The sequence below is a fragment of the Ictalurus punctatus genome, chromosome 2, assembly GCF_001660625.3.
Source record: "Ictalurus punctatus breed USDA103 chromosome 2, Coco_2.0, whole genome shotgun sequence".
Taxonomy (NCBI): Eukaryota; Metazoa; Chordata; class Actinopteri; order Siluriformes; family Ictaluridae; genus Ictalurus; species Ictalurus punctatus.
In genome coordinates, this window is record NC_030417.2 from 6401957 (window position 1) to 6429877 (window position 27921).

General features: G+C 40.0%; 1 protein-coding gene across 2 annotated transcripts in view; it reads left to right on the forward strand.

The window, feature by feature from the left end:
- mei4 (meiosis-specific, MEI4 homolog (S. cerevisiae)) overlaps positions 1 to 21922 on the forward strand; it is a 51064-nt gene extending 29142 nt beyond the window's left edge. For both annotated transcript variants that reach the window (XM_017485098.3, XM_017485115.2), the window contains one exon: positions 21454 to 21922. In XM_017485098.3, the coding sequence (XP_017340587.1) occupies positions 21454 to 21699 (246 nt within the window). In that variant the 3' untranslated portion in view covers positions 21700 to 21922. The remainder of the gene's footprint in view (positions 1 to 21453) is intronic.
- Positions 21923 to 27921: the final 5999 nt, after the last annotated feature.

Consider the following 27921-nt stretch of genomic DNA (forward strand, 5'->3'; position numbering starts at 1 on the left):
TAGGCTGATTGGCATGTCTAAAGTGTCCGTAGTGTATGAATGGGTGTGTGAATGTGTATGTGATTGTGCCCTGCAATGGATTGGCACCCTGTCACCCTTGTGCCCGATTCTCCCTGGGATAGGCTCGAGGTTCCCCCGTAACCCTGATAAGCGGTATAGAAGATGGATGGATGGAAAAACAAACAAACATCATTTACTAACGTGACCTATGCTGGATTCGCATAGATGAATGAGTAAAACAAAACATGCTATCCATTTTCTGTGTTTGCTTTATTGGATATGCAGTTTTGTCCGTTTCTATCTAAAGGTGCAAGTCGAAGCAAATAGATTCATTTCGTGCCCCCATGGTCTAACAGATCTTTGACTGTGTTGCCAAATATTAATGGATTAAGGGCGGGTATTACATTCGCTTAGCCTGTTTTGACCATTTTTAACATTTTAGGTTTCATCGTATAACATGATGACGCTAACCAAGATGAAGCAGTTAATAAGTCTTATTGAGAAAGTTTAGCAAAACGATATTTTTAGGTTTCAGTAAAATCATCAGCAAGTCAGACAGAGTGATGACTTGATATTCTTGCTTTAAAGTTTGTTTACATATTCGATATATTGGTGCACATTTGTACCGAACAGGATTTGAACAAATCTAGGCTTGTGCTATATTGATCCCCCGCCTACCCCCCCCCCCCCCCCCACTCACTATTTATCATTCAAAACAAATTGATAAACAAATTCTCATCCCAGCCTTAAAAAAAAAATAAAGACAGGAAAGCAAGCATTTCCACTCTTTTAGGTTTAAGGAGAGTAGAGGAGGGCGTGATGATGATAATATCTGCCGTGCAGTCGTTAACTGCTGGCTGGCAGTGGTGATTGAGTGGAAACTCAGCTGGATGGTGGTGAAAAATGTCAGAAGAATTTTAGATTGATTTGCAGTAACGTCTCTTTTGGAAGGAGATGAGTAGAACCAAACAATGGCACCTAAATTATAGGATAAAGGAGCCACTGCTTTTCTTTTTTTTACTTCTATATATATGTATGTGTGTGTGTGTGTGTGTGTGTGTGTGTGTGCGCGCGCCATGCAGAGAAAGAAGTTTATCAGTATGATGGTAATCCACTGATGTGTGGGAACAATGGAAAAACTAATGTTTTGTCTCGTTTTGTTTGGATCCCTTCGCTGCCAGTGATCATGAGTGTACGCATCTATTCAACTCCATGGATTAATGAAGTAATTATCACAAACAGCACTGGCCTTTCCTCCAGCAGCAGCTGGAGTGAAACGCAACCCCCCCTCCCTCTCTGGCTCGCCCTTATTGTTCTTTCACTCTCTCCCTCTCATTCTCTCTTTTCTCTTCTTGACTAATCGCAAACTATTATGCGCCTCGTCCTTTCTTATTTTTTAATAGGAGGCAACTGATATGGGAGTCAGGGATGAGCGCGCTTGAATGTATTTGCCCACGTTTGACTCCAGCACGTTAAATGAGGCTAATCGGGCATGCCGAGTTTGTCGGTTCGGGGAGATGACAGTGGAAACCGAAATCAAAAAAAAGGGCAACGTTCATTATATAGCCATTTGCTCATGTAGATAAACTAATCTTTGAAACTTTCACTATTCATTTAAAGACAAGCTTCTTCGAATGTCGGCCATGTTGTTGAAATCGCGCCGAGGATAGGAAGATGGCAAGTAGGTCAATCAGCAGAAGAGATCTTTTCAAAAGTGTTGAGAATTGGCCGAACGAGTGAAGAGAACCAGGAGGTCATTTACTGACATTGTTTTTAAAAATAAATCACTGTCCAATATGGGAATGCAATAGTGTTTAAAACAGTCATTCCCACATTTACATACAGCTTGCACCCCCTTTTTTCAGGGTTTACACAGCATCTTCAATAGTGTGTGAGAAAGGGACTGACCTGAGCGTGCAGAATAGCTTCAGCGATTGGGGGTATTAAAAATGAGAACAAGATGCCTTGATTTGCATGCACAGACACACACGCGCACACACACACCCCAAGAGGATCTCTCATAATATTAGTACTTGCTTTATATCTTGCTCATTTGCACAAAACCAGGAACACAGCTCCATTCCCAGAGCCAAAGCTCTTTTCTTAACGGCCTGTATAAAACTCTTCTTTAAATCCGGCTCGGGTCAGCATTGCTCAACCTTGACGATTCAGTAACCGAGTCTTCATCAGAGTTCTGACAGTTCAAGGACAAAGGAAGAAAAAGTGCGCCTTCCCCAAGCAGCGATGCGTCACCCCACCCTCCACGTTTGCCTCTGATAAAGATGAACTTCATGCTGTAGAAGAAGGACGCAAGAGAAACATTTTCCCAGACAAACTCTGGGCTGCAATCTGCGTGTAGCTGACATCTTGGTCGTCTCATAGCTGGAGTTCTCAGTGTTTTTGTCAACTCTATTAGGATTATCAGGGTTAATGCAGAATAAGACGAAGCCGAGAATTTGATTCAAGGAAATAATTGAAGGGCAGGGGCAGGGAGGGAACTAATGACAGAAAGCTGAGGCAGGAAAACTGACAAGCTAAGCGATGTTCTGAATAAAAGAGAACGCACAAGGTTGGCCCCGTTGGACAACGGAGAACGATATGCAGGCACATGCACACAAAGGTTTGAATCCATCTGCATTTTGCAGAATATTGAATCATCAAAGGTCACAGAGATCAGTCTGGAGATTCTGGTAGGGTCTGTCAAATAACAAGGCCAAGAACCAACTTCATTCACAGAACGAAGCAAACTTTTTCTTGTTTAATCATCTCTTAATCGGTTTAATGTTTAATCTGTTTAATCTTCAATTCTCTAGTAACGTTTTAAGGTGCAATAGTTTTTCTTTTTTAACTTCTTACTATGTAGAACATGATTTAAAAAAAAAAAAAGTCACTGTTGAAGCCCATGTGCTTAGAAAACCTATTTGCCTTACAGTCCAGAGTGCTTGTTTATGTTCGGATTTGCATCTTGTCAGTCATTGTATAGACACTCCCCAATACCTTTTCAAAGAAAAAAAATATGGCTGAAATCGGCATGCGCCCTGCACAGACAGATAATTCTCCTGTCAGCAAAAATGCTGTGCTTTTGAACAAATGCGCCATGACAACACATTAAAACTGGAATAAACGCTCGCAGCACTTTTTCAAGATTGAACAATTTATTACTGGTGAAGGGGATGAAGTTGCTCCTGGACAGGTCAACACAACCTGTCTAAATCGTAGAATTGTGTCGAATGTCTGGAAATCAGATCAGCTTATTGCGAAGAAAAAAAGCACAACGTAATCATGAGACCATTTTTGTTAACTTGTCGCTCGTTTATAGATGGGATTCTGTGGACCTTTTCTAAGACCAGTGACCGTATCTTACTTTGAAAAGCTCACTGCCTGAGTGTTCAAAAGTGTCTTTCGGGTTTCCTGCCTAAAATGGCTCCGCACTTCTATCCACTTATCGAATTGAAGCCTACAAGTGAGAGAAGTTCATCCGATAAAATACTAAGTGTAATTTACTTTGAGTATCTGGTCCATTACTTAAAAAGTTGCCATGTTCTAAGTTGTTAAACACATCTTGATGTAAATGAAAGTTGACGTTAAGTTCTATCGTCTCGCGCTCATCTTTTGATCTCAAACCCAAATGTATTGCGTATATAGCGAAAGGCAACAGTATTGGCCTTGCCGTTCCAGTACCGTCGGAGGGGATTGTATCACATCTACTGGATATATGTCGACTGTTCTGAGCAGGCAAGCATAAAAACCTTGATCTTCAAAGATTTCCTTTCATGTTTTCTTATAACAAGTTCAAAATGCACATCGGGTGCAAACCTCGTCCTAGAGGGTGCGCCGTGGGCAGGTCTGGCGTTTTCTACTTAACAGCTGTCGAAAAGCCTCCGAGACCTGCAGCAAAGCCTTCATCCTCGTACGCTACAACTCATTAGATCTTTGGCTCCAGTGTAAACTCTTGGGACCATCACGCAACCTTGTCAGCGTAGGCAGGAACAGCAAATAGTTGTTTGTTTGTTTTTTTAAAATTTTTATTTTTTATTTTTTTTACACAAGGTGCGAGTCAAAATGTGGGATTGCGTTGCCATATTTTGTACATATTTCAAACGATTCACGCTCGCAGCAATCACAACAAAAATAAAACTCTTGATTGCTGCTCTGCCACTTCCAGCTGGTTTGAAAAGCTACACTGATTAGCATAGGATTGTGTTGCAAGCATCACGGCGACGGTGAAAGAGTGGCGCAATTATCGCCTCGGGTTTAAAATGAGCTTCACTGTCCTTGAAGTTAACTGCCTGCTATCACAATGACAGCACTACATGCTAATTAAACAGAGGCTTCCCTTTTACAGCCCAGGTGCTGTAATGATTTGCATTTATTTTCTTAGAATTAGTCACTGTGATGAGACAAAATACCGGGCTATTCATTTGGTGGTGACAGATGCTATTCTTAATATTTTTTTAAAAAGATACTTATTCTACACTTTTCTGGCCACAAGCTTCAGAATCACGAATGCTGCAGTATTATTGACTATTGGTAGGTCATTGGGTTGCTTTGCTGCCTCATAGCTCCAGAGTCCTCAGGTTGATCCTGAGCTGGTTTTCACAAGGGTTTCCTCGCATTGTTCTAAACTGTGCTGGTAGGGAGATTGTCGACATCTGCTTTGTGCCCAGGATTTCTGGGATCGGATCAGAATCCACGGTGAAATTGATAAACGAGTTGGAACACATTGGGGCTCAGTTATCAAGCTGGAGGCGAAGGGATTTACTCGTAAATTGTTCGTAGGAGCATTTACATTCAAGAAAATCCTGTAAGATCATAAAAACATTCATAACCTTCTCTTGCGTGAGAATTTACGCATTAAGAAGACTAACTCCATGGAAAGCTCATTTAACCTGTTTCAAATCATATTATTTGAAACGAGTAACTGCACTTTAATATATGGACTAAACTGTCAAGTTTAAATGGCTTAAGTAGCTATTTCAATTGCACATGCCAATTAAAATAATGACCAAAAGCACACCAACACAAGGACGTGCTGTATTGGCTCGGCGTATAAATCGGTCTCGTTTGCCATGGCATCTTCTTTTAATTCTACATAACATTTTATTTGACAGCCCCTCCAGGATTTTGTGATCGCAGAAATGATCTTGATTGATTCTATATATAAAATTGATATCACTATGTGCAGTGCCTTCCATAAGTATTCACTCCCCCGTTGCGATGGATACCCCTATTAGTTCTGGAGTAACCATCAGAAGTCACAAAATTAGTTGAATGAAGTGTAAAAAAAAAACAACAAAGTATTAAACAATCTCAGTATAAATAGACCTGTTCCTGGAAGAAGCCAAAGTTTGTTTGAGAACATGCCTAATGAAACGGTATCGTGAAGAACTGTCAAAACAAATCCTGGACAAAGTCCTGGAAAGTATCAGTCCAAGACTAAATTAAAGGACCAAACAATCTTTGCTGTTGACTAGACAGTTGTGAGATAAAAATCCCAGCACAGCAAATACAAACAAACAAGCAAAAATAGTGTTGGGCCCCTGAGGAAGGAATTTACCCGCCCTAAGTATGTCAGCTGCACTGTACAATGGCTGTCCCTAATTTCCTAACAAAGATCATTTCCATTTCTTCAGTCACATGGTAGTAAAAGATCAATTTAAATTCTTTTTCGGTGCTGCAATGAGAAATTGATCTTATAAATGGAAAGAAAAAATGTCCGTGTGGCAGCCCCAAGACTTATTAGCTGTTCTCTTTGCTTCCTCCTTTTTTATGTCTCAAATTTATATGGTTAATAGCTGGAAATAAGCAGAGTGGTGAAGCCGTGCTCTTTGCTATTGCTCACTAATTCTCTTAGGAGAAAAATCCCATTTTCAGACCCGTCTAGATTAATTTATTGATCCCCCCCCCCAAATGATCCCCCCCCCGATGAATAAATGATGTGTCCCCTCCCCCAAAGGCGAGGAATGACTCTTTTTGAAATGTGAGCTGGCTGTGAGTTGTGTAGACACCCCTTTTGCTTTTAAGGCTGCTCTTTCGAAAACGAAGGGTAGGCCTGTCTCGATAATTCCGTCGGACGTGACCTCGATCATTTTAGCCGACCTCGATATTGCCCATTGTGTTCACGGGTGTTTGTTTACATAGGAATGAACGTCACCAACATTTCAGCTATTCGCCATTCTGCTTCTGTCCTCTCGTCTGCTCTGGGGCTGTCAAATTAAACTTCGAACTTAAGATGAAAATGCACCTTCGAATGCAAAAACTGGGTGCATTCGAATTTTGTGTGTAGAATGCACTAGCACTGATTTTAATTAAAGCATACTGTTGAAAAAATGACGCAAGATATTAACACTGTTTTTTGAAGAAGAAAACTGTTCTAGAAAGAATACTGTAGTTCTAGTGTTGGAAATAATCCAGTCGTAGTCAGTAATTGAGCTGCGTGAGCTGAAGCTGAACAGCGAATGAACAGCGGTAAACTGAAGCGCTTTACTGGCAGGTTAATTAACTCACACAAACGCATCCTATACACATGAGATTAATCAGACATTTACTCACAACATAAACACGATATTACAACTCGCTTCTGCACAAAAGGATGCGAATGCACAAGTGAACTTGAGTAACACGCTGGGTAGAAAAGTCACGTTGTGAATGCGTTCTTTCCGTAGCAACGCACTAAAGCACACACCATGAATAACTAAACATAAAGAATTGTATTACAGCAGTGAGGTCATTGTAATGTTATTATTTCAGGAGGGCAGTATTCACAAGTGTTTGTTGATGCATGATTAAATTAATATACAACCCCAATTCCAAAAAAGTTGGGACGCTGTGTGAAATGTAAATAAAAACAGATTGCAATGATTTGCAAATCTCCTACAACCATATGTTATTCATAATAGAACAGAGAAAACATATGAAATATTTAAACTGAGGACATGTATCTTTTTAAGGAAAAAAAATAAGGTAATTTTGAATTTCATGGCCGCAACATGTTTAAAAATTTTTTTTTAAAAAAATAAAAAATTGGGGAGTGGGCAACAAAAGGCTGGAGAAGTGAGGGTTACTAAAAAGAAACAGCTGGAGGGAAATTTTGCAACTAATTAGGTTAATTGGAAACAGGTGAGTTACATGATTGGGTATAAAAAGTATCTTAGCGAGGCAGAGTCTCTCAGAAGTAAAGATGTGATGGAATCTTAATGGAAGCATATGTTGCTCTAAAGACTGTATATACCTTTCAGCATTGATGGTACCTTTGCAGATGTGCAAGCTGCTCCAGGAAAAAAAACAAACTTAATGAGTCAGCAATATAGAGAGCTGACACAGTTATTTTGTATAAATTATGCATATATTTTGACAGCAATATAGTTCTGTAACTATGCACCTACTGACAGCTCTAGATTTATTGGCACCCTTTAAGAGAATGATCATTAGACACACCCATTCAAAAATTTTCCACTCCAGCGCTTGGACTAACCTCTAAGGGTTTGTGAAAGAAGTAGAACACACAGCACTTTGCCAGTGTGTCAAAAGATTTTTAAAAATTAATGGCGGTGGATCATTGATTGCTTTGTGGTGGTGGTTCAAGATCTCTTGTGAAGATTGATGATATGAGGTCTGATAAGATGCCACTAGGATGCACTGGGCTCCCAAATAGCGCCACAGAAGAGTGTTCTCTCTGTCATCTGGGGACGGCGAGTTCTAATCCTGAACGATACTGCGACTGTGGCCAGGAGCCAAGAGAGCAAAATGGGATGGTATACTCTCACTCTGCTGTCAATCACAGTGACCCTAGCCAATTGTGAGCTCCTGTATGTGGAAGAGGGCGGATAGCGCTTTCCTGTCAGGTGGCTTCAGTTGTCTCAGAGGAAGAATGTAAATAACACACTGTTATACGAAAATAAGAACTTTCAGGGTGGTTATGGATCACACCAAGGAGGATTAAAAGGAATAAGAGGAATAAAACACTTTGGCACACACGCTTCGTGTCAGATCTCATCCCACTACACAAGTATTGGTTTATTTTTCTTATAACAGTACACCTGCAAGTGTTTTATTCTACACCTACACTTGTCAAGATATATATATATATATATATATATATATATATATATATATATATATATATATATATATATATATATATATATATATATATATATATTATATATATCCATCCATCAATCGATTCATGGGATGCAAAGTTATTTTTATTCGCAACATTTTCCAACAATAAGATCAAGTTCTGAGAGAGGGTATGAGCTAAAATGAAGATGCGTCATGTTGGATGAAATAAGTCACAGGTTCCTTTGGCGTGACCCTGCTTGTGAGTGATGTTGGGAATTGTGGTTTTTGAGGACACAGCCATGAATTCATGAACTACCCAACAAAGGAAATGTTTTCATTAATGGTAGAAACTCACACACGTAAGATTGGATCATCTTAGATAAAGCTCAACAAATGGACTCTTGGAGACAGCCGAATCGATTTGCTGTCTTGTAAATCTCTGTGTTGTGTGCGTATCACACTGGAGCTGGCGGGGGGGAAAGATGCCCTGAAAAACATCTCTGCTAGAGAAAAAAAATCAATTTGTGTAAGACGTTGGCGCTTCTAGATCGAGATCATTTTACAAGCGGATAAACTGGACATGTCGTACACTTATCAGCCTTGTTTTGTTCATTATCAGAGTTTCAGATACACGCACGCACACACACGCGCACACACACACACATGCACAAACAAAAGGCATCAGTTCAGCATTTCAGTCTACAACCCCAGTTCCAAAAATGTTGGGATGCTGTGTAAAATGTAAATAAAAACAGAATGCAATGATTTGCAAATCTCATAAATGCAACACGTTACAAAAAAAGTTGCGACAGGGCCAACAAAAAGCTGGAAAAGTAAGTGTTACTAAAAAGAAACAGCCGGAGCTTAATTGGCAACAGGTCAGTAACATGATCGGGAATAAAAAGAATATCCTAGAGAGGCAGAGTCTCACAGAAGTAAAGATGGGATGGAATCTTAATAGAAGCCTATGTTGCTCTAAAACCTGTATATACCTTTCAGCATTGTTGGTGCCTTTCCAGATGTGCAAGCTGCCCATTCCATAGGCACTAATTCACCCCCATCTTTACTTCTGTGAGACTCTCCCTCTCTAGGATATTCTTTTTATACCTGATCATGTTATTGACCTGTTTCCAATTAAGCTCCAGCTGTTTCTTTTTAGTAACACTTTCCAGCTTTTTGTTGGCCCCGTCCCAACTTTTTTGAGACGTGTTGCGGCCATGAAATTCAAAATTACCTTATTTTTTTCTTTAAATGGTACATTTACTCAGTTTAAACATTTGATGTGTTTTCTATGTTCTACTGTGAGCAATAATATATGGGTTTGTGAGTTTTATTAAAGGAATACTTTGCTTGTATTTCCTCATTTCCTCATTCGCTTTGGATAAAATCATCTGCTAAATGAATAAATGTAAATGTGAGATTTGCAAATCATTGCATTCTTTTTATAGTGACATTTATAGTATCTCACAAAAGTGAGTACACCCCTCACATTTTTGTAAATATTTGATTATATCTTTTAATGTGACAACACTGAAGAAATGACACTTTGCTACAATGTAAAGTAGTGAGTGTACAGCTTGTGTAACAGTGTAAATTTGCTGTCCCCTCAAAATAACTCAACACACAGCCATTAATGTCTAAACCGCTGGCAACAAAAGTGAGTACACCCCTAAGTGAAAATCTCCAAATTGGGCCCAAAGTGTCTATTTTGTGTGGCCACCATTATTTTCCAGCACTGCCTTAACCCTCTTGGGCATGGAGTTCACCAGAGCTTCACAGGCTGTAACTGGAGTCCTCTTCCACTCCTCTATGATGACATCACAGAGCTGGTGGATGTTAGAGACTTTGTGCTCCTCCACCTTCCATTTGAGGATGCTCCACAGATGCTCAATAGGGTTTAGGTCTGGAGACATGCTTGGCCAGTCCATCACCTTCACCCTCAGCTTCTTTAGCAAGGCAGTGGTCGTCTTGGAGGTGTGTTTGGGGTTGTTATCATGCTGGAATACTGCATACTGATCATGCTCTGCTTCAGTATGTCACAGTGCATGTTGGCATTCATGGTTCCCTCAATGAACTGTAGCTCCCCAGTGCCAGCAGCACTCATGCAGCCCCAGACCATCACACTCCCACCACCATGCTTGACTGTAGGAAAGACACACTTGTCTTTGTACTCCTCGCCTGGTTGCCGCCACACACGCTTGACACGATATGAACCAAATAAGTTTATCTTGGTCTCATCAGACCACAGGACATGGTTCCAGTAATCCATGTCCTTAGTCTGCTTGTCATCAGCAAACTGTTTGCGGGCTTTCTTGTGCATCGTCGTTAGAAGTGGCTTCCTTCTGGGACGACAGCCATGCAGACCAATTTGATGCAGTGTGCGGCGTATGGTCTGAGCACTGACAGGCTGACCCCCCACCCCTTCAACCTCTGCAGCAATGCTGGCAGCACTCATATGTCTATAACCCCGGTAAAATTCCCCCCTTATCTATCATGGCCCCTAATATCCTCCATCCCTGAATTGGCTACATCACTCTCCTCTCTTCTCTAACCCACCAATAGCGTTCTGGTGCTCTATGGCTGCCATCGCATCATCCAGGTGGATGATGCGTACAGCGGTACAGATCAATTTCCACTCCTGTCAGTCATAGGAGCACTGAAACGGAACAGTTGACAAAAAAGAAAATTAGAAAAACTTTGCCTCGTCTGATGAATTGTGATATTTATTTATTTATTTTGGCCAGTGGTAGGGTTTGGTGTCAACGGAATGAATCCACAGACTCGACGTGATTTGTGTAAACATTTCAGACTAATGGTGTGGGGAATATTATCTTGACATGTTGGACCTCGTTTTACTAGCCAGTTAATTTAATATTTGCAAAACAGCGGAAGCATGGCCTCTTGAAAACTTTGGACTTGGTGACTAGGGATGTCACAAGAACCGATACTTTCAGTGCCAACATTCTTAAAACGTGACGGTACTTGTTTTTCTGCAGTAGGGTTGGTACCATTGGTAATGAAGGTACCAAGGATGCAGTTCTTCCAGAATTGATGGGGGCAGCAAATATGCGCAAGTGTTTTAGTCGGTCCACAAGTGGTGAAGAAGAAGAAGAACACCTACAAGCACACGGGAAAAACTACAGAAGATGGCGACAATTTTAGCTCTGCCTGACTCTTTGAGATTAAAAGAGAGGAAAGCTCATTAAGAGGAAAGGTAACATCAGTTGCACACCGGCAATGCTATCGTTCATTTCAAACAAATCGAGGAGACACCTGGAATTTGGCGAAGCACCTGAAAGACGGTTCTATATTATGTTTTTGTTTGAGGCAGCTGGCATTATGGCCGTGAAATAAGCTAATGTTATGCTCCATGTAATGTTTGTGATCGCCACACACACACACACACACACACACCCTTTATACTCTGAATGCAAGCATTCATTTAAATTTACTGATATGGTGGCAGGACAGAAAGATTTATTAAAAGTATGAACATGTGATTAATTATCAGTGACATTAGGCTACATGTTGCTGACAGGACACGAGCTGAATGGCGATACATGGCGGCCCATTAGGAGGTAGTTTATAACACTGCAGTGCGTTAGCGTCGTTAACAAATAACTGGCTCACGCAAACATTACATAGAGCATAACGTTAGCTGGTTTCACGGCCACAATGCCAGCTGCCTCAAACAAACATAATATAGGACCGTCTTTCAGATGCTTCGCCAAATTCCAGGTGTTTCCTCGCTTTGTTTGAAATGAACGATAGCATCGGTTGCACACCGGAAACCGATACTAGCTTTCCTCTCAACGAGTCGGGGCGGAGCTAAACTTGTTAAGCTGAGCTAATCTTGTGTAGTTTTTCCTGTGTGCTTGTAGGCGTTCCTCTTCTTCTTCACCTCTTGTGGACCGACTAAAACACTTGCGCGTATTTGCTGACCCCATCAGATCCGGAAAAATCGCAACCCGGGAAAAACTACAGAAGATGGCGACAATTTTAGCTCTGCCTGACTCTTTGAGATTAAAAGAGAGGAAAGCTCATTAAGAGGAAAGGTAACATCAGTTGCACACCGGCAATGCTATCGTTCATTTCAAACAAATCGAGGAGACACCTGGAATCGCAACACTTTCGGTGCTTTCGTTACAAACGGTACCAATGCTACTGCAGAAAAACAAGTACCGTCACATTTTAAGAAGGTAGGTACCAAAATATCGGTTCTTGTGACATCCCTACACCCTTGAATGTTCTGGATATCCCAGTTTCTCCCACACTTCATGAAAACATACAGGTGGATTAACAAATCTTTGTGAATGTGAATTTGTTTGTTTTTTGTTTAAGTTGTTTAGCTGCCCAATGTAACACTCCTACCATTGGGCAAAAAGTGCACGTACCAAACGGCGAGACATTTTGTCAGTTTGAAATATGTTGGGGTTTTTTTACTTTCTGTAGAACATTGTGCCCCCCCCCCCCCCTTTAGTAAAGCTTCATGGATTGAAAAGGCCATACTCAAACAAACAGCCACTGCAGCATAACAGGGTGCAAAGAATGAAACAAATCAAGCAGTAGTCAAAGAGCTTCAGCAAGGTCAAATCCATGGCAGTAAATCTTAACCCTCAGCAGCAGAAACGCCAGAGGAGAAAACTCCCACGCCTAATTCTTTAACAATGCTGGGGCACCTGGGTCTCCACTGTTTTCTTGTTTACAGGTTTTGGCAGTGAGTCATTGGTTTGGTTTCACACTAGTAAGTAAAAGTATTTGAAATAAATCTTTTTGTGTCAAATGGATATTGCGAGCTTCTGTATGGTGCAGTAGGCTTAGGGATAAATCATTAAGGGCTTTTATTTATTTATTTATTTATTTATTTATTTATTTTTTAATACTAGTGCCATCAGTCAGGTCCAAACATCTATCTGTTTTTATCAAAAACTAACCTTAAATTTTACTCAGGGTATTCAAGAAATCTTTTCCTATTTGAGGAAATCACAAAAAAGGATGATCTTTCTATACCATGGCTGTTTTAAAGGCTCAAAATTCTTGCAGGGGAATTAGTGGGAATTATAGGTCTACTACTTTAGTAATGAACAACGTAAAACATTAAACACTTACAGTATCTCACAAAAGTGAGTACACCCCTCACATTTTTGTAAATATTTGATTAAATCTTGATCACTTATTGACACTTTGGGCCCAATTTGCACATTTGTACTCACTTTTGTTGCCAGTGGTTTAGACATTAATGGCTGTGTGTTGAGTTATTTTGAGGGGACAGCAAATTTACACTGTTACACAAGCTGTACACTCACTACTTTACATTGTAGCAAAGTGTCATTTCTTCAGTGTTGTCACATTAAAAGTTATAATCAAATATTTACAAAAATGTGAGGGGTGTACTCACTTTTGTGAGATACTGTATATCCCATGTTACATTTAATTGTTGTGCATCAAAAAGGGAAAGGTTACACATGGGTTTTTTGTATTTTCACACAACACACTTAAGGGCCTCTGCAGTCGCCACATCTAATGAGAGGCCTGGGCTTGTGCGGCGCACTGCAGCTTATCAAATCTCATCCATCATCTCATCTCAACTATAACTTGATGCCCATAAACACGTGCTAGAAAAAGGTTAGGTTGATCAGTTTCATTGACTTCACATATTGCATTTCACGTAATGTATGTTCATCAACAAAAAACCCATTTTACCCCAGAAGCTTTGCGGCTCATGTACGGCTGGGTGGGGAGCATTCATTTCTGTGCTTTCTTTCACTGGATTAGTAAATATAATGTGCAAATCTCTGGGGGGGAAAATAATCCTTAATTAAACTAGGGCTGCAACTAACGATTATTTTCATAGTAGATTAGTTGGCCAATTATTTTTTCGATTAATCGGATGGGGGGCAAACTTTCAGGTTAGTAAAAAACTAATGTGTTCCATTTGAGATGATATTACCTTTCTAAAATTCATACACTAGACCAGTGGTTCTCAACCTTTTGTTAGCTCTGGACCCCTAGCATATTTCGAACAATCCACAAGGACCCCCTACTCCACAACGATTATAGGCTATATATTAAACAGTCATTTCTATATATGTTGCTTTATTTTATTAATATTTAACATGAATAATATTAACCCTCTTACCCCTTAGTTCGGACAGTATTATGTCCCACAACCCTATATTCCCCATAGAAACAGCACGCCAACCCTGAGTTCCCGGGCCCAAATTGGCCCCAATATCAACATTTTAATTTTAACATTTTTAGGCCTTGAAACAACTTATAATAATGTATTTGTGTAATATTACTTTGAAAATGAAGCAGTTCAGTGTTTTTACTCCACTTAGAGCACAATTCCTAACTAGAGACATTATGGAAAAAATGCTCGCTGAAATCCTTCTACTCATTTAGAAGTACCATACGAGCATCATATGTCGTCGTCCCAGAAAAGTGTAAAGTATTCCAGCGCAGTAGTGTCAGCGGTACAGTTTGCGGCTGCAGCAGGAGGACCAGGTACCTCGTTTGGTTTGAAAGTTGAATCCATCAGGGTCAGGTTATGACTCCAAACCCCCGCAGTGTCGGTCGCACTGGTTGATGCTGAAGATGAAGACGGATCAGGGTCTGAATCATGAGAGTTTGCGTCACTATCAGTTTTGGTTTCAGCATCGCCTGAGCTTTCACTGCTGTCACTATCTAGAATCCTTGCTCTCGTCTGTGTAACTGTGTATGTTTTCTTTTTTTCACTGTTTTAGATGTACCTGTGTTCACTGTAGGTGTAACTTTAGCTGGAACACGATTAGCTTTTCGCTTTGGCATTTTTAGTTCACTTCTACTATTACACCATAAGTTTATCAACAATATACACGCTTGGATCATCTTCATCGTAATGACGTAATCATGTCGTGACCTCATGACGTCATCAACCTTCCAGGTCAAAAAATAATAATTAAATAATTAAGGAATCATAGCAGAGTAATGCCGGTATACCAGCCTTACGGGGATAACATTTACACTGTAAAGCTGCTATATCGGACTTATGGGTATTTGGCATAGACGACCAAGCCAGTATATCGTCCTTACGGGAATAGGTCAAAGACGGGCAAGCCGGTTTTCCGGCCTTACGGGGTTAGTGGGTTAACATTAAAATTTAATCAAAACATTTCAAGATTTTATTTTTTGGATTTTATTGTTGCTGTGACGTTTAATTTGACACTCTGAATGATCCTTTGTTTATTTTATCCATCAATGCAACACTTAACTTGTCTACCACTCAGAGGTTTTTGCAAATGATCATTTCATTTGTAAATAAATTTAAAATAAATCCATCAGTGAACGATCGTCAGCTCAGCTAACGTGATATTTGCCAATAACCAAATTGATTCATTTTAAAACATCTCATTTGAATATGTTTTGATACATTTGTCAAAAAATGTGTACATAAAATTATTTAAACATTTTAAAAACTTTCCTACGGACCCCCTGCAATTACACCACTGACCACTAGGGGTCCGCGGACCTCCAGTTGAGAAACACTGCAGTAAACAGTAGTGCATAGTGTAAGTGTATAGTATGGCATTTGGGACACAGCTTTAGCATTTACTCTCCGAAGCGTGTTTTCGGAGAAGTTACATAATGAGTAAACGTGCCGCACGCAGACTGACTAATCGATAATGATAGTCGTTGACAGTGATTTCCATAATCGATTATTATCGATGTTATCAGTTAGTTGTTGCAGCTCTAATTAAAACTGTAAATAATAACATCAAGTTTGGTAATCCAATGATCCTCTCAGAGAAGTTTCACAAAATTTAAACCGACCCTGGAGCGTGTACTTCAGAAGTAGGCAACAGATTGCATTACTGCACAAAGATAATGGCAATACACTGCCAAATATTTTTTTTAAAATAGTTCTAATATACATACTGAACATTTAACAACAAACAATTCCAGGGCATTAGAAAGGAGCATATTTGAATAGGCCACTTCCTCTGGTTGGGCATCTGACATTCCAATCAAATAGCAAAAGCACAGCCAAGGAAATGTCAGAATAATTCAAATTCATCCTTTTTAGAAGACTTTTAACCTTCTGATGGACCTCCATGGGTTAGGGTCATGGTCGTGTTTGAACCTCCTTTTTTTCTGATAACCATGAAGCGAGTGCTACTTGTCCTAGATTGCAGCCTGCCAGGGCTTTGCTCTCCTTCTGCTCCTCCTCCTCTTCATTCTCTGTATCTGGCCTATTAAAGGTGGCAGACGCTGAGATACAGTGGTCCTCGCTGGGACTCTACTCCTAGGCACAATGGACAGCCTATGCATTTAGATGAGTGTTAATTCTGCAGAGGCAGAGAAAATAGGTCCACCCCACTGCACCATGACCCTGCAGGAGGCTTTCCACAGCACCAGTTGTATCATTAGACATCTTTCTAGATATCTCATTTTTAGGAATTCATCTTTCAGATGAATCTTTCAGGCGTAAGGAGTGGGAATGAGCAAGAACCATCCTACTGCTCGTACCGTCATATCGCTTCTCCTGCTGGTTCTTGACTTTGTTTAATTTGTTCTTTTCTTTCTTTTTGTTTTTCTTAGTTTAGAAGAAGGAGACTCGCAGTGCTGCACGGGAGAAATAAATCGTGTTCTTTCTATATTGTGTTTGTTCTGTCATATCACTCTCACTCCTCCAGAGATAGTGGGCTGTGATTGCGTGACTTAGCAGAAAGCCTACAGTGACGTACAGCGTTACTGCCACTCATCCCTTGGCCTCTTCACATTTCCATAGTGAATGGAAGATGCAGTTGGATCCGCTGTCCTATCATGCCACATCCCTTAAAGAGCAACTTTCGCAACCAAAATTGACCGGTAATAAATAAATAAATAAAAATGACCCCAAAAAAACCCCAATTTTCGTATTTTGATTGTTTCTAACTTGAAACAAAACCTGAAAGAATAGTGGCAGAGTTTACACCGAATGGTCTGAAAACCAAAAAGCATCCAATGAGAGGCAGTGGGTGTAAATAGCTTGTCTTGATGAAAGAGGTCAGAAGAGAATGGCCAGACTGGCCAGAGCTGACAAGTAGGCTACCGTTACTCGAATAACCACTCTTTACAATCATGGTGAGCAGAAAAGTATCTTAGAGCCTTGCTAAAAAGGCAGAAGACTACATTGGGTTCCAGAACAAGAAGAAGCCTTCTCTATGCTTGGCTACAGTGGGCACAAGCTCATCCAAACTAGACAGAAAAAAACTGGGTAATGTTTTTCCAGGGGGGCATGGTGTCTTAGTGTTTAGCACAGGGTTGGGGGTTTGAATCCCGCCTCCACCCTGAGTTTGCATGTTCTCCCCGTGCTTTGGGGGGGATTTCCACCGGTTTGCCCCAAGTTCCCTGAGATAGGCTTCAGGGTCCCCTGCGGCCCAGTGTAGGATAAGCGGTATGGGAAAATGGATGAACAATGTAGACTCAGATTCATGTTCTTGGCTTACATATATGGGCTGTTGTAGCCTTCAGTCTCAAGCTTTAATGTGTTATGCATTCTGAAATGCGCCCTCCTACCTCCCCTCGACCCAATAATACGAAAGCTACCAACCAAAGAGAGTAAAGGCAAACATGGGCTTACTCTGAGACATGTGAAGTCAGCCAAACTCATCTTTTTGAACTGTTGCTTCTGCTGCATCACAGGGTGGTATAAAACACTCTGAGGAAAGCGTACTCTGTTCTTTTCCTCATACATGTTGTTACAGATGCACATGATTGGCTAGTGCTTCTTTGTTATCCCTTCAATATAGAGAGCACAGCCGATTTTGCTCTCTTGGCTTGCACACCAACAACCACACCATGGTCAAAGTCACAGACATTACATTTTATGCATTGTGGAGAATTGCATGATGATGAGATAACTGCTTGAATAAGCAGGTTTATAGATGGTCCTATGAAAGTAGGCAGCGAGTGTGAAGTTTATATTCGAGGCCAAAACCGTGAGCATTTGAGAATTACCAAATTGCAACCAGGCTATGATTATTAAAACTGTGCATGAGATGTGGTGTTTGCACATGAGATGTGGAGCTCTGTACTATTCCCCAAAGATCAGCGAAGCCTGTCTACTGCGCCTATCTCCTTCCATCTTCCATTTTCAGAGAGACAGAAAGCTATCCATCCTCTTTCTCTCTCGGTCTCATTTGCTATTTGTCCTCTTTTTCATCTCTCTCTCTCTCTCTCTCCGTTCTTATTAATATCTCACTATAAGTCATCCTGAAGCAAGTCATCTTGGTGCACTGCATCCCAAGAGGTCCAGATTTGAAAGGAATGACGTTTCATCCCCAGTTTTATTATCTCAGCAAACTTACCTTGTTCTAATTCTTTTTAGTAGATTCTTTCAGGCATTGTTTTTTTTTTTTTATTTAATTTTTTTTTTTATAAGTCATGTTTCATTGTCATTATATGTCCATTTTTTTCCGTCTAAACTCTTTGTCTCTCTGTAGTTTCATATTCCCTATAACTACTTTTTTTTTCATGTGTGCATTCAGTACATTCGTCACTGGTCCCTATAGAAGCTGTCTAGTGAATTAGTGAGCAGTGGACCAACGAAAAACAAATGTGCTGAACTGTGATTTTTACACCATTTGATGAATCAGCAGGGCCTTGTTCAATATTGCGTTACATGGAATGTTTTGGGAAAGGTATGAGTAGGTTTAGTTAAGGAGCAAGCAGTTGGAACTTTTTCATAAAACTTGTAGAGCAGAACCAGTTTCATGATGGGCCTGAGCACGAGAGAGAACTTCCCATGAGAACGACGTTTTTTTCATATAATGAAAAAGAAATAGTGCAGGAGGTGTCAAAGCTAAGACCTTGCATTCTATGTATTCTATACATATATATATATATATATATATATATATATATATATATATATATATATATATATATATATATATATGTATATGTATATGTATATGTCATTCATTATAATGTGTTAACAAAATCCACATCAATCAAAATCTTTTTAGTAGTATAACAAATGATGCAGCCATCCATGGCCAAGAGAATTTTGCGAAGGATGGTTTTACTCTGTCAATTATAGCAACACTAACCACTTTTTACAACCGTAGTGAGCAGAAAAGCATCTCAGAACACACAACCTTAAGGAGCAATCATTTTCGCATCCTTTCATTTTCAAGTGAAATATGTGGCTTTGTGTCATTAAATTTTAACAAAATCCACATCGATCAAAACTTTTTTTGGTGGTGCAACAGAACAGCATTCATGGTATCATCTGGAGATTGTGCTTGAATCCTGATAATGTCCTGAAGTCTAAAAGAGTTTCTGTGAAGGATGGTGTTACTGTCCCCCTGGTTGTATATAGCAACACTAGCCATTCTTGGGAACTAGAAGGTGGTCAGCAAGTCCCTTTGAAGGTGTTCTACTGCTCTGTGATGTGAGCAGCAGAACAGTAGCATTGTCAGTAGCATTTGTACAGTAGAGAAGAAATTGGTGGAAAATGGGGAAGAAATCCCGAATCTGTGTAAGGGTTTGTAGGATGATGTCATGCTGAAATATCAATCCACATCACCATACCCAACTTTTTGAAAATAGTGAATATAGAAATTTGAGCAATATTTTCACATTTTATGCAGGTTTAATTTGTGATTGTTTTCCCACAGTGGTGTTAACCTTGAGCATTTTGGTCTTGTTTTGCCTACTTCTTCATAAAGAAATAAAACAAGGGTGAACATTATCTTTCCTTTTCGTCACCTCGATCAAGCCATGCTATCAAATGAACTTTGTCCGTGTGCTTTCATGCTTGCATGGCTTTGCCTTGGTGGGAGTTTTATGAATCGAGTTTTATACCATCCTCCTCAGTAGTGATGCTGAAGGTCACTATAAAGTCCCTTTCCTCCATGTTCGGCTTTTTTACAGCTGGAAAAAAGGAGTGGTCAAATATTCGCACTGAACAAGAAGGCGCTCTTGAAAATTCTCATGACTTGAAGTCATATTTCTCCCAATATTAATGTTTTGTTGCTGGCAGTTCCTGCTCACTTTTGTCTCTCCTCTATGTTAGTAGATATTGATGAGAGTGATCTGGTTGGGGGGAAAAAACCCATACTCAGCAGTAGACTCTGATGTGCAGGACCGTGTCCTTTTAGTCTTTATGGCCTTTGTAGTCCCTCACTTACTCTCATACTTCCTGGGAGCACATGTAGCAGAGACAGTAACATAATTTTCCCAGTGCTGTAGCCAGGAATTAATTTCAGTGGGGCATGAGGTAAGTAAAAGCAGTTACTGTTAATTATCCATGAATAAGCAAATGGAACGGGAAAATGCTCTAGAGGGTGCTTCAAACCCAAAATCTATCACCTTAGCTACACCTCTACTTTTGACCCTTACTCCAGTTTCAACATTTTGAACCTCTTTTGCTTTAGTGAAAGCCATTTCACTTGGGAGAACAGGAAAGGATGTAATGTTTGCATATGCTAGCCTCGGTCCTGTGGGCCAATAGAATCCAAATAGGTGGGACTGTGGCGTGTTTTGGTTGGTTAAAAAAAACAATGAACATAAAATGCCCTACCATTGAGAGATAGTAAGTTCAAACCCCTATGATGCCACAGCCATTTCTGACCAGGAGTCTAAGCAAGCAAAACTGGCCATGCTCTGTGCGGGAGGGATGGCATACTCTCTCTCCCCTGTCAATCGAAGCCCATATATACGTAAAAGCAAAAAACTGTAAAACTAAACATCAAAACAGAACTTCTGTTCATGCCAGGTGATTCATCCCCATGCCAGGATCTTGTGATCTCGCTGGACTCTCTGATCTCACCTCTGGTCATGGCACGAAACCTTAGGTTAACCATGGATCAGCTGTCCATTCCCTCTCACGATGCTAATCTGACACGCTCATGTCGAAAGATTTGTCCATCTCTGTCCACACAGGCTACTCAGGTGCTGGTTCAGTCCCTTGGCATTTCGAGAATGAACTCGTTCCTGGCAAGTCTACCTCTGCGCACCATTTGACTTCTGCAGTCGATCCAGAGTGCAGCTGCATGATTTGTTTAAATATCTTCCTAAGTTCTCCCACATCACCCCATTGCTACGCCGCCTTCACTGGCTTCCTGTAGCTGCCTACATCAGATTTAAAATACTGATGCTTACCTATAAAGCCCAAATCGGACCAGCACCCACTTACCTCAAAGCACTTACCATATGCTATCTTCTTTTCGTTCAAGAGATTATTTTGTAAGCCAGAATCCTCTGGGGTTCATTCAAAAGACTAATTGTTTTCTGATTGACTTTGTAGGTCTGTAAATTTGCATGTTTCCTAACATAGCTTGATAACCAATCAATCTACAATTGCTTCAAGTACTTTATAAACGTTTGTTGACCATTAAGATACTTTGTGCTGTTTTCCAGGAAGTGCCTGAGGGACAGCAGCCACAGCAGGTAGACTGGGTCAGATATGAGAACTCCTTTTACCTTTTCTGGACCCTAGAGCAGCTTATTCAAGCCAGGTCGTGTCAAGCAAGGAATGAACTCCACCACCTTCAAGCCCAGTTGGAAAAAGATGTCCTCCCTCTTTCAGATGAGTTTCCCCTGTTCGCTCTTTACATGTGGAGAATCGAGGGACTTCTTAAGCCTGCTTGCACCCGAGGGACCTGAGCTTCAAAGCTCGTGGTCTTTCATCCTGACTCACATTTTTATTTATTTTTTTCCCTCCCCATATCTCTGAGGCAAGCTACTGTTCAATTCGAAAATGTGCGATTTAGACGAAGTGGAAACGTATTGAAAGTCTGTGCAGTTACTGGTTAGGCCCCTGGACTAAAACTTAAGAAAATACCAACATTGTTCATGACAAATAAACCAAGTGAACTGTTCTTTTAAAGGATTTGTCTTTATGGTTGAGATGAGTATGTGTAGACTGCAGTGCTGTGAAGGTAAGTGTCGTGACTATTGAATTTGGAGAATAATTATGGACTATGCACAATGGATGTTTTTAGCTACTGCTCATCTAAACACACCGTCAGTGTTAGTAAAGGGATGTGGGCATAATTGTAACATTTTTCCGGTTTGAGAGAGTTTACTCAACACTGGTTTAAAATACAGACATTTCACATGTGTGTGTTATTGCACGGTTGGTAGAACATGCTTTCCTATTGGATCGTCAACTGGGAGTGTTCAGCTACTCAGTTCTGGGCATTCAAACAGGGTCAATATTTGTCATTTCAATGCATATAAATTCCTTTTCACATGCAAACAAATTAGGGCACACAGTTGCAGGCTAAAAAATAGTGCGGCAGTAGTACAGGCTAAAAAATCTTAGAAAATATTATGACTCAGCAGTCATAACAGTAGCAGTAGAAGTTGGGTACCATTTAACCAAACCTTGGTATTGTAAGAGATTTTAATTTGAAGGAGATGTTTTGTTACTGTTGTTTGGTACACATCTGGCAGACAAAAAAAAAAAAAATCGAAACAACTTATGACGTTTTTTCTTTTTGCTTGCAAGGATTTTCTCTGAAAAGATTTATTTAGCATTATTCATTTTCTAAAGCATAGTCCTAGGTTTGTGCTGGAGACATCAGATCAGTAGATTTTAATTGCCCCATGTTGCCACCCAAGAGCAATTAGGATAGTGTTAGATTCATCATAAATCTCCCCATTAATCCCAAATGCTTCCCTCAAGCCTAGCTGTGATCCTTCCCTGATTAAAAAGGTAGACCCTGATCTGTTTTATCTTCCTCTTTACCTTCATCTCTGGCCTCTGTTCTCTTTCGCTTTTGGTGTCTCATGTGCAGGCTCTTAGAAAAGCTGTTTGCTGATATTAAATTCTCATGTCAATAATTGGCAAACCTTTAATCATGGATTATGATATGACTGTGCTGTCGGATTTAATGGTATTACTGACTGTTAAACTGTTCCAGACTCGACAGGAAGTACTGAAACCAAAATGGAACATTATTTCCTGAGCTACCTTTAGCTGAATTATGTCCATTTGTTAACTATAGTGTTTGTTGTTGTTGTTGCTGTTGTTGTTTTAATGATAGCTGACAACGCAGTGACAGTCAAACATGAGAGTGTGCGTTTAGAAGAAGAGGAACATTTTTTTTGATTCATGCTTCATCTAATTAGGGTATCTTTTGAAGGTATTCTTCAAAGTGAAGTCAAAACATGTCCCAGGTACAGCGGCTGACTGTAAATTTGAAATCATTTAACATCAGGACGCAATCAAAGTAAGAGATTCCAGCAATGTCCGAGACGACAGATGAGCATCCCTACCCCGATTTATGAGGTATCTTCATGATAACAGTCACTAAATTACTTTGTGTACGAGATATCAGTATTTCACGGCTCACCATCCAACCCGCGGAAAACCTTCATGTATACAGGTAAGCCATAAGCTATCTGAAAGCTCTGTATTAAACTTAAAATGTCACTTTGATGTTTAGTAGTGATCACTTGTTGTGTTAACTACAGCGGATTAGTTATGCTCAGGGTAATGTGTTAGAGCTACCGAAACCCCAACAATGGAGTTACAGTAGAGCATTCTCGTTTAGTTGTGTCAGTTATAGACATATTAAAAAATAATTTGCGAAGTAGTTCCTCAGTAGTATTAATCCAAACGGCGTATTGACTCTTGCTGGAGTAATTTTCTCGATGACTGCTTTTACTTTTACTCAAGTGAGTTATTTCTACAATAGCACTATTTTAATTCAAGTCAGTATGTTTGGCGTTCTTTCCATCACTGTTCTCAAAGTTCCAAAGTATGTATAGAACAGGGATATAAAGTTTACTACATTGTAGTATGTAAGGAGTAAATCACGACAAGGCCTGCATTTATAGGATAGTAAATCAAGAGCGGGGTGGTTTGAGGCGGCCCGACATAAAGCAGAGTTACTGTTATCACCCTGAATTGATTATTTTCCAATACCAGTACAACACCACAGCAATTTTCCAATGATTTACACATTGTCCAGGTTTCCCTCAGAAAAGAAATATTTCGTAACCTCAACATGACATTGAGGTGTTTCATATTTCCTCATTGACGATGGCCATGATTGTTTCATAAATCCGTTTTTGTTTCATGGACCCATTTTGTTAGGTTTCATGAACACTCCTTCCTTCTTCACTTCCTCCCACTCCCCTGAGTTCGCAAGCCCCTCATAAATAGCTCCATCAGTGACCCAGTGATGCTGTCACACAGACATGCTGAGATATTTGTGCAGGCAATAACGTCCCTGATGCCGAACTCATTTGATAGAGCATCATGAATTATGTTTCTGGAGCTCGATGTGCTTGCTTGTGCGAGTCCCATGTTGCTGCTGATAACTATCTCCTGTGTATTGTCTCGACTCTGGCCTCTCCTCCTGCCATCTCTGCATCTCTCATATCCTGTCGCCAGCATCCTGGGGACGAACTACAAGAAAACAACAACCTCCAGGATGAGTGGGGGGTAGAGGTGGCTCTTGTGTGCTTAATGTCAGAAAGATGTATGAACAATACCACTTTGGTCATTCACATGTAAGCTCAGGAGTGGAAACATCAGCAGCACGGGCATTAGGCACTAGCACAGTTCATCATATTCGAGTTATGTTTAGCCTTGATGCACTTTAAGGGGGATGTGGCCCACCACTTGCTATGCTACACAGTGGCACTACATGAGGAGCACTCTGGCTGACAGTAGCACAATTCTGATTAGCAATGCAGTGCAAAGCTTTCATATACCCCCTTGTGGTTGATCATAGAGATATAGAGAAAAAAGACACTAACCAGACTTGAATTATATACTTGATGTGTGACGGGAGGACAGAATCTCCCCAGCTCATATCCGAAAAATTGACAACTTGATGACTTTTTGCTGAAGGTACAAAAAAAACTATGCGCCGTCACTTTGTTTCTTTTAGGCTAGTCAATAGGATTAGTCACCACTCCAAAGCCGAGTGGAGTGTGAAAATGAATTCAAATGTCCAATCTTTAACCGTCCACTTTTAAATGAGTCTGCGCGCACGGTAACCTCTCATCTACTCCAATTCCAGATTGCTGGGACTACGGCTGCTTCTAAGGCCAAACAGACTGCATATAAATCCATAATGAACTTTTTCACACTATCCGTTGTTACCCAGATGAGGACAGGTTCCCTTCTGAGCCTGGTTCCTCTCAAGGTTTCTTCCTCTTAACATCGTAGGGAGTTTTTCCTCACCACCATCGCCACCGGCTTGCTCAGTTGGGATAAATTCGCACCTTTAATATCTATATACCATGTTGATATTTCTGTAAAGCTGCTTTGAGACAATGTCTATTGTAAAAAGCGCTATACAAATAAAAATGAATTGAATTGAATTAACCCCAGATTCCTGTTCTTGGCTGACAGGAGTGAAACCCGACATGGTCTTCTGCTGTTGTAGCCCATCCACGCCAAGGTTCAGCCTGTTCTGTGTTCTGAGATGCTTTTCTGCTCAGCACGGTTGTAAAGAGTGGTTGTTTAAGTAACCATAGACTTTGTCAGCTCGAACCAGTCTGCCAGTTCTCATCTGCTCTCTCTCTCATCAACAAGGTGTTTCCAGCCACAGAACGATCGCTCACTGGATGTTGTTTTGCACAATTCGGCATAAACTCTAGAGACTGTTTTGTGTGAAAATCATGTTCTGTTGAAACATGAAAACTGTTGCTCTTGTCCTGTATCGGTATGATTTTATGGATTGTGCGGCTTCGAAGAACAAATGAATGAAAACTTATTTGAAAACAAATGATCCTTGAGGCTGCTCATTATAATGAGCGCGAGGCCACAAGCTAAGTTCTACCATGCTTACATTTACATTTATTCATTTAGCAGACGCTTTTATCCAAAGCGACTTACAAATGAGGAAATACAAGCAAAGCGATATATCAAGTGGAGAACAATACAAGTAGTGCTACCGTACAAGATCTTTTACTTGAGTTCTAGAAAAGCAAAGTGCACAGAGTCGAGTTGTAAGAGCCAGAGTAAGGGTTTTTATTTATTTATTTATTTATTTATTTATTTATTTATTCATTCATTTATTCATTTTTAAAGGATAGTGTGGGGTTGGCGTTTTAGGGGTTAGTTACGTGCTCACGGAAGAGCTGGGTCTTTAGCTGTTTTTATGCTTAAAATCCCAGTTACTGAAGCCTGACTGGTCTTGTTCCCTTATTATCAGTTCAGGTAATAGAAAATTCTAGAAGCCATATAAAAAGTGGAATATTTAAAAGCAAGTGTCAGTTATGAAAGAGAAAACTGACAGCATCTTAGATCTTACAGATGGTATATTGCCAGGTAATTGAATATAAATCAGTGTCAGTGGGATATAAAATTTTAAAATGATCTTTAAACAAAATCTGACAACAGATCAGATGGTTTTACCAGCCTTCGTAAAACCATTATACAGGTCTCCTTTTTTCAATAGGGACACGGGTTACTGTCAAACTGTCAGCTGCTAATGGATATTATTCAACTTCCATATATGAGATATATGCACACACACACACTTACACACACACACACCAAGCACTTAGTCTGCACTAGGAGTGACATCAGAGAGGCCCCTTAGATTTTTGACCTTGGCACGCACAACTGGAGGTTTTTTGATTTAAAGGCAGCCGATTTCGCAGTGGAAATCTGCTACCTTTTTTTTTTTTCGTAGTTTAAACATCAAAAGCTATTTCAAGCTCAGGGATTTTATGGTGCTCGTAATGTCCTGCCCAAGGTTATAACCTTTAAAAGTTATAAGAGACCATCAAAAGCTATTGAGTTAAAATACAGGAAAAATGCGAGTCTATATATATATATATATATATATATATATATATATATATATATATATATATATATATATATATATATATATATATATAATTATAGAAATGCTTTCTTAGAAATATATACAAAATATGCAAAAAAAAAAAAAAAAAACTCTTATTTTCACCAGTGAATCAAAACCATATTTATCTCTCTGACTAGGTACTCTGTCACCGTATGAGGACTCCTTAATTACCGCAGAGCAATTTTCCGTGTGTGTGAAAACATTAAAAGCTCATTACATTACTCGTTACAATTAGCCATGAGCCGCATTCACAAAACTGGGGCCTGACGGTAAATTGCAGTTTGAATTGATGAAGGAGAGACGGATGGAGGGAGGAGAGGGGAAATGACAGCAGCGTGAGCGCACTCTTCTTTTTCTGCCGCGGTGAATGTTGATCGTCGCTGGCAGAAATGAGAGCGTCTCCACAGGAAGCAGAACCCCACAGAGCGCAACGGAGCAGCCTGGCCATGACACCTTCGTTTTGATTAGATATATTTTTATATCTCGTAGGTCTAGCTTGAAAGCTAGCTTCCCAGCATCATGAAAACATCTATAATAGCCAGTTTTAATAATTGTGTGGCGGCCTGGGAAGACCCTTTACATCGTGACATTTTCTACTTTATAAAATCTACAGGTTTTCTGTGATTGAAATATGAAGTGCAGGTTTTGCAGGTATCCCAACCACCACTAGGTGGTTACCACGACAAGATACCACCACAGCACGTCTAATTTGCCCACCAGATTACAAATATGTTGTAAACATGCTTTTTTTGATATGTCACTTTATACCACATTATAACGGCCAGTACAAGCAACATGCAAGTTTAAATGTTCTAAACTTTATGCAAAGGATTAAGGATATGATAACGTGAATCCAGGCGATTGCCTCGTCTATATGATTCCTCAAACAGGTCCTATGGTGCAAATATTTTTCATCCTCCGTCTCACAACTTGAGTTCCTACCTGCAGTTAGTTCCTATAGTACTTGAAATTAAAATATAAAAAATTTTATTTTAGGACTGTAATTGGCACGAACAGTTTTGCACTCAAGTCTCCATCAGTGAAC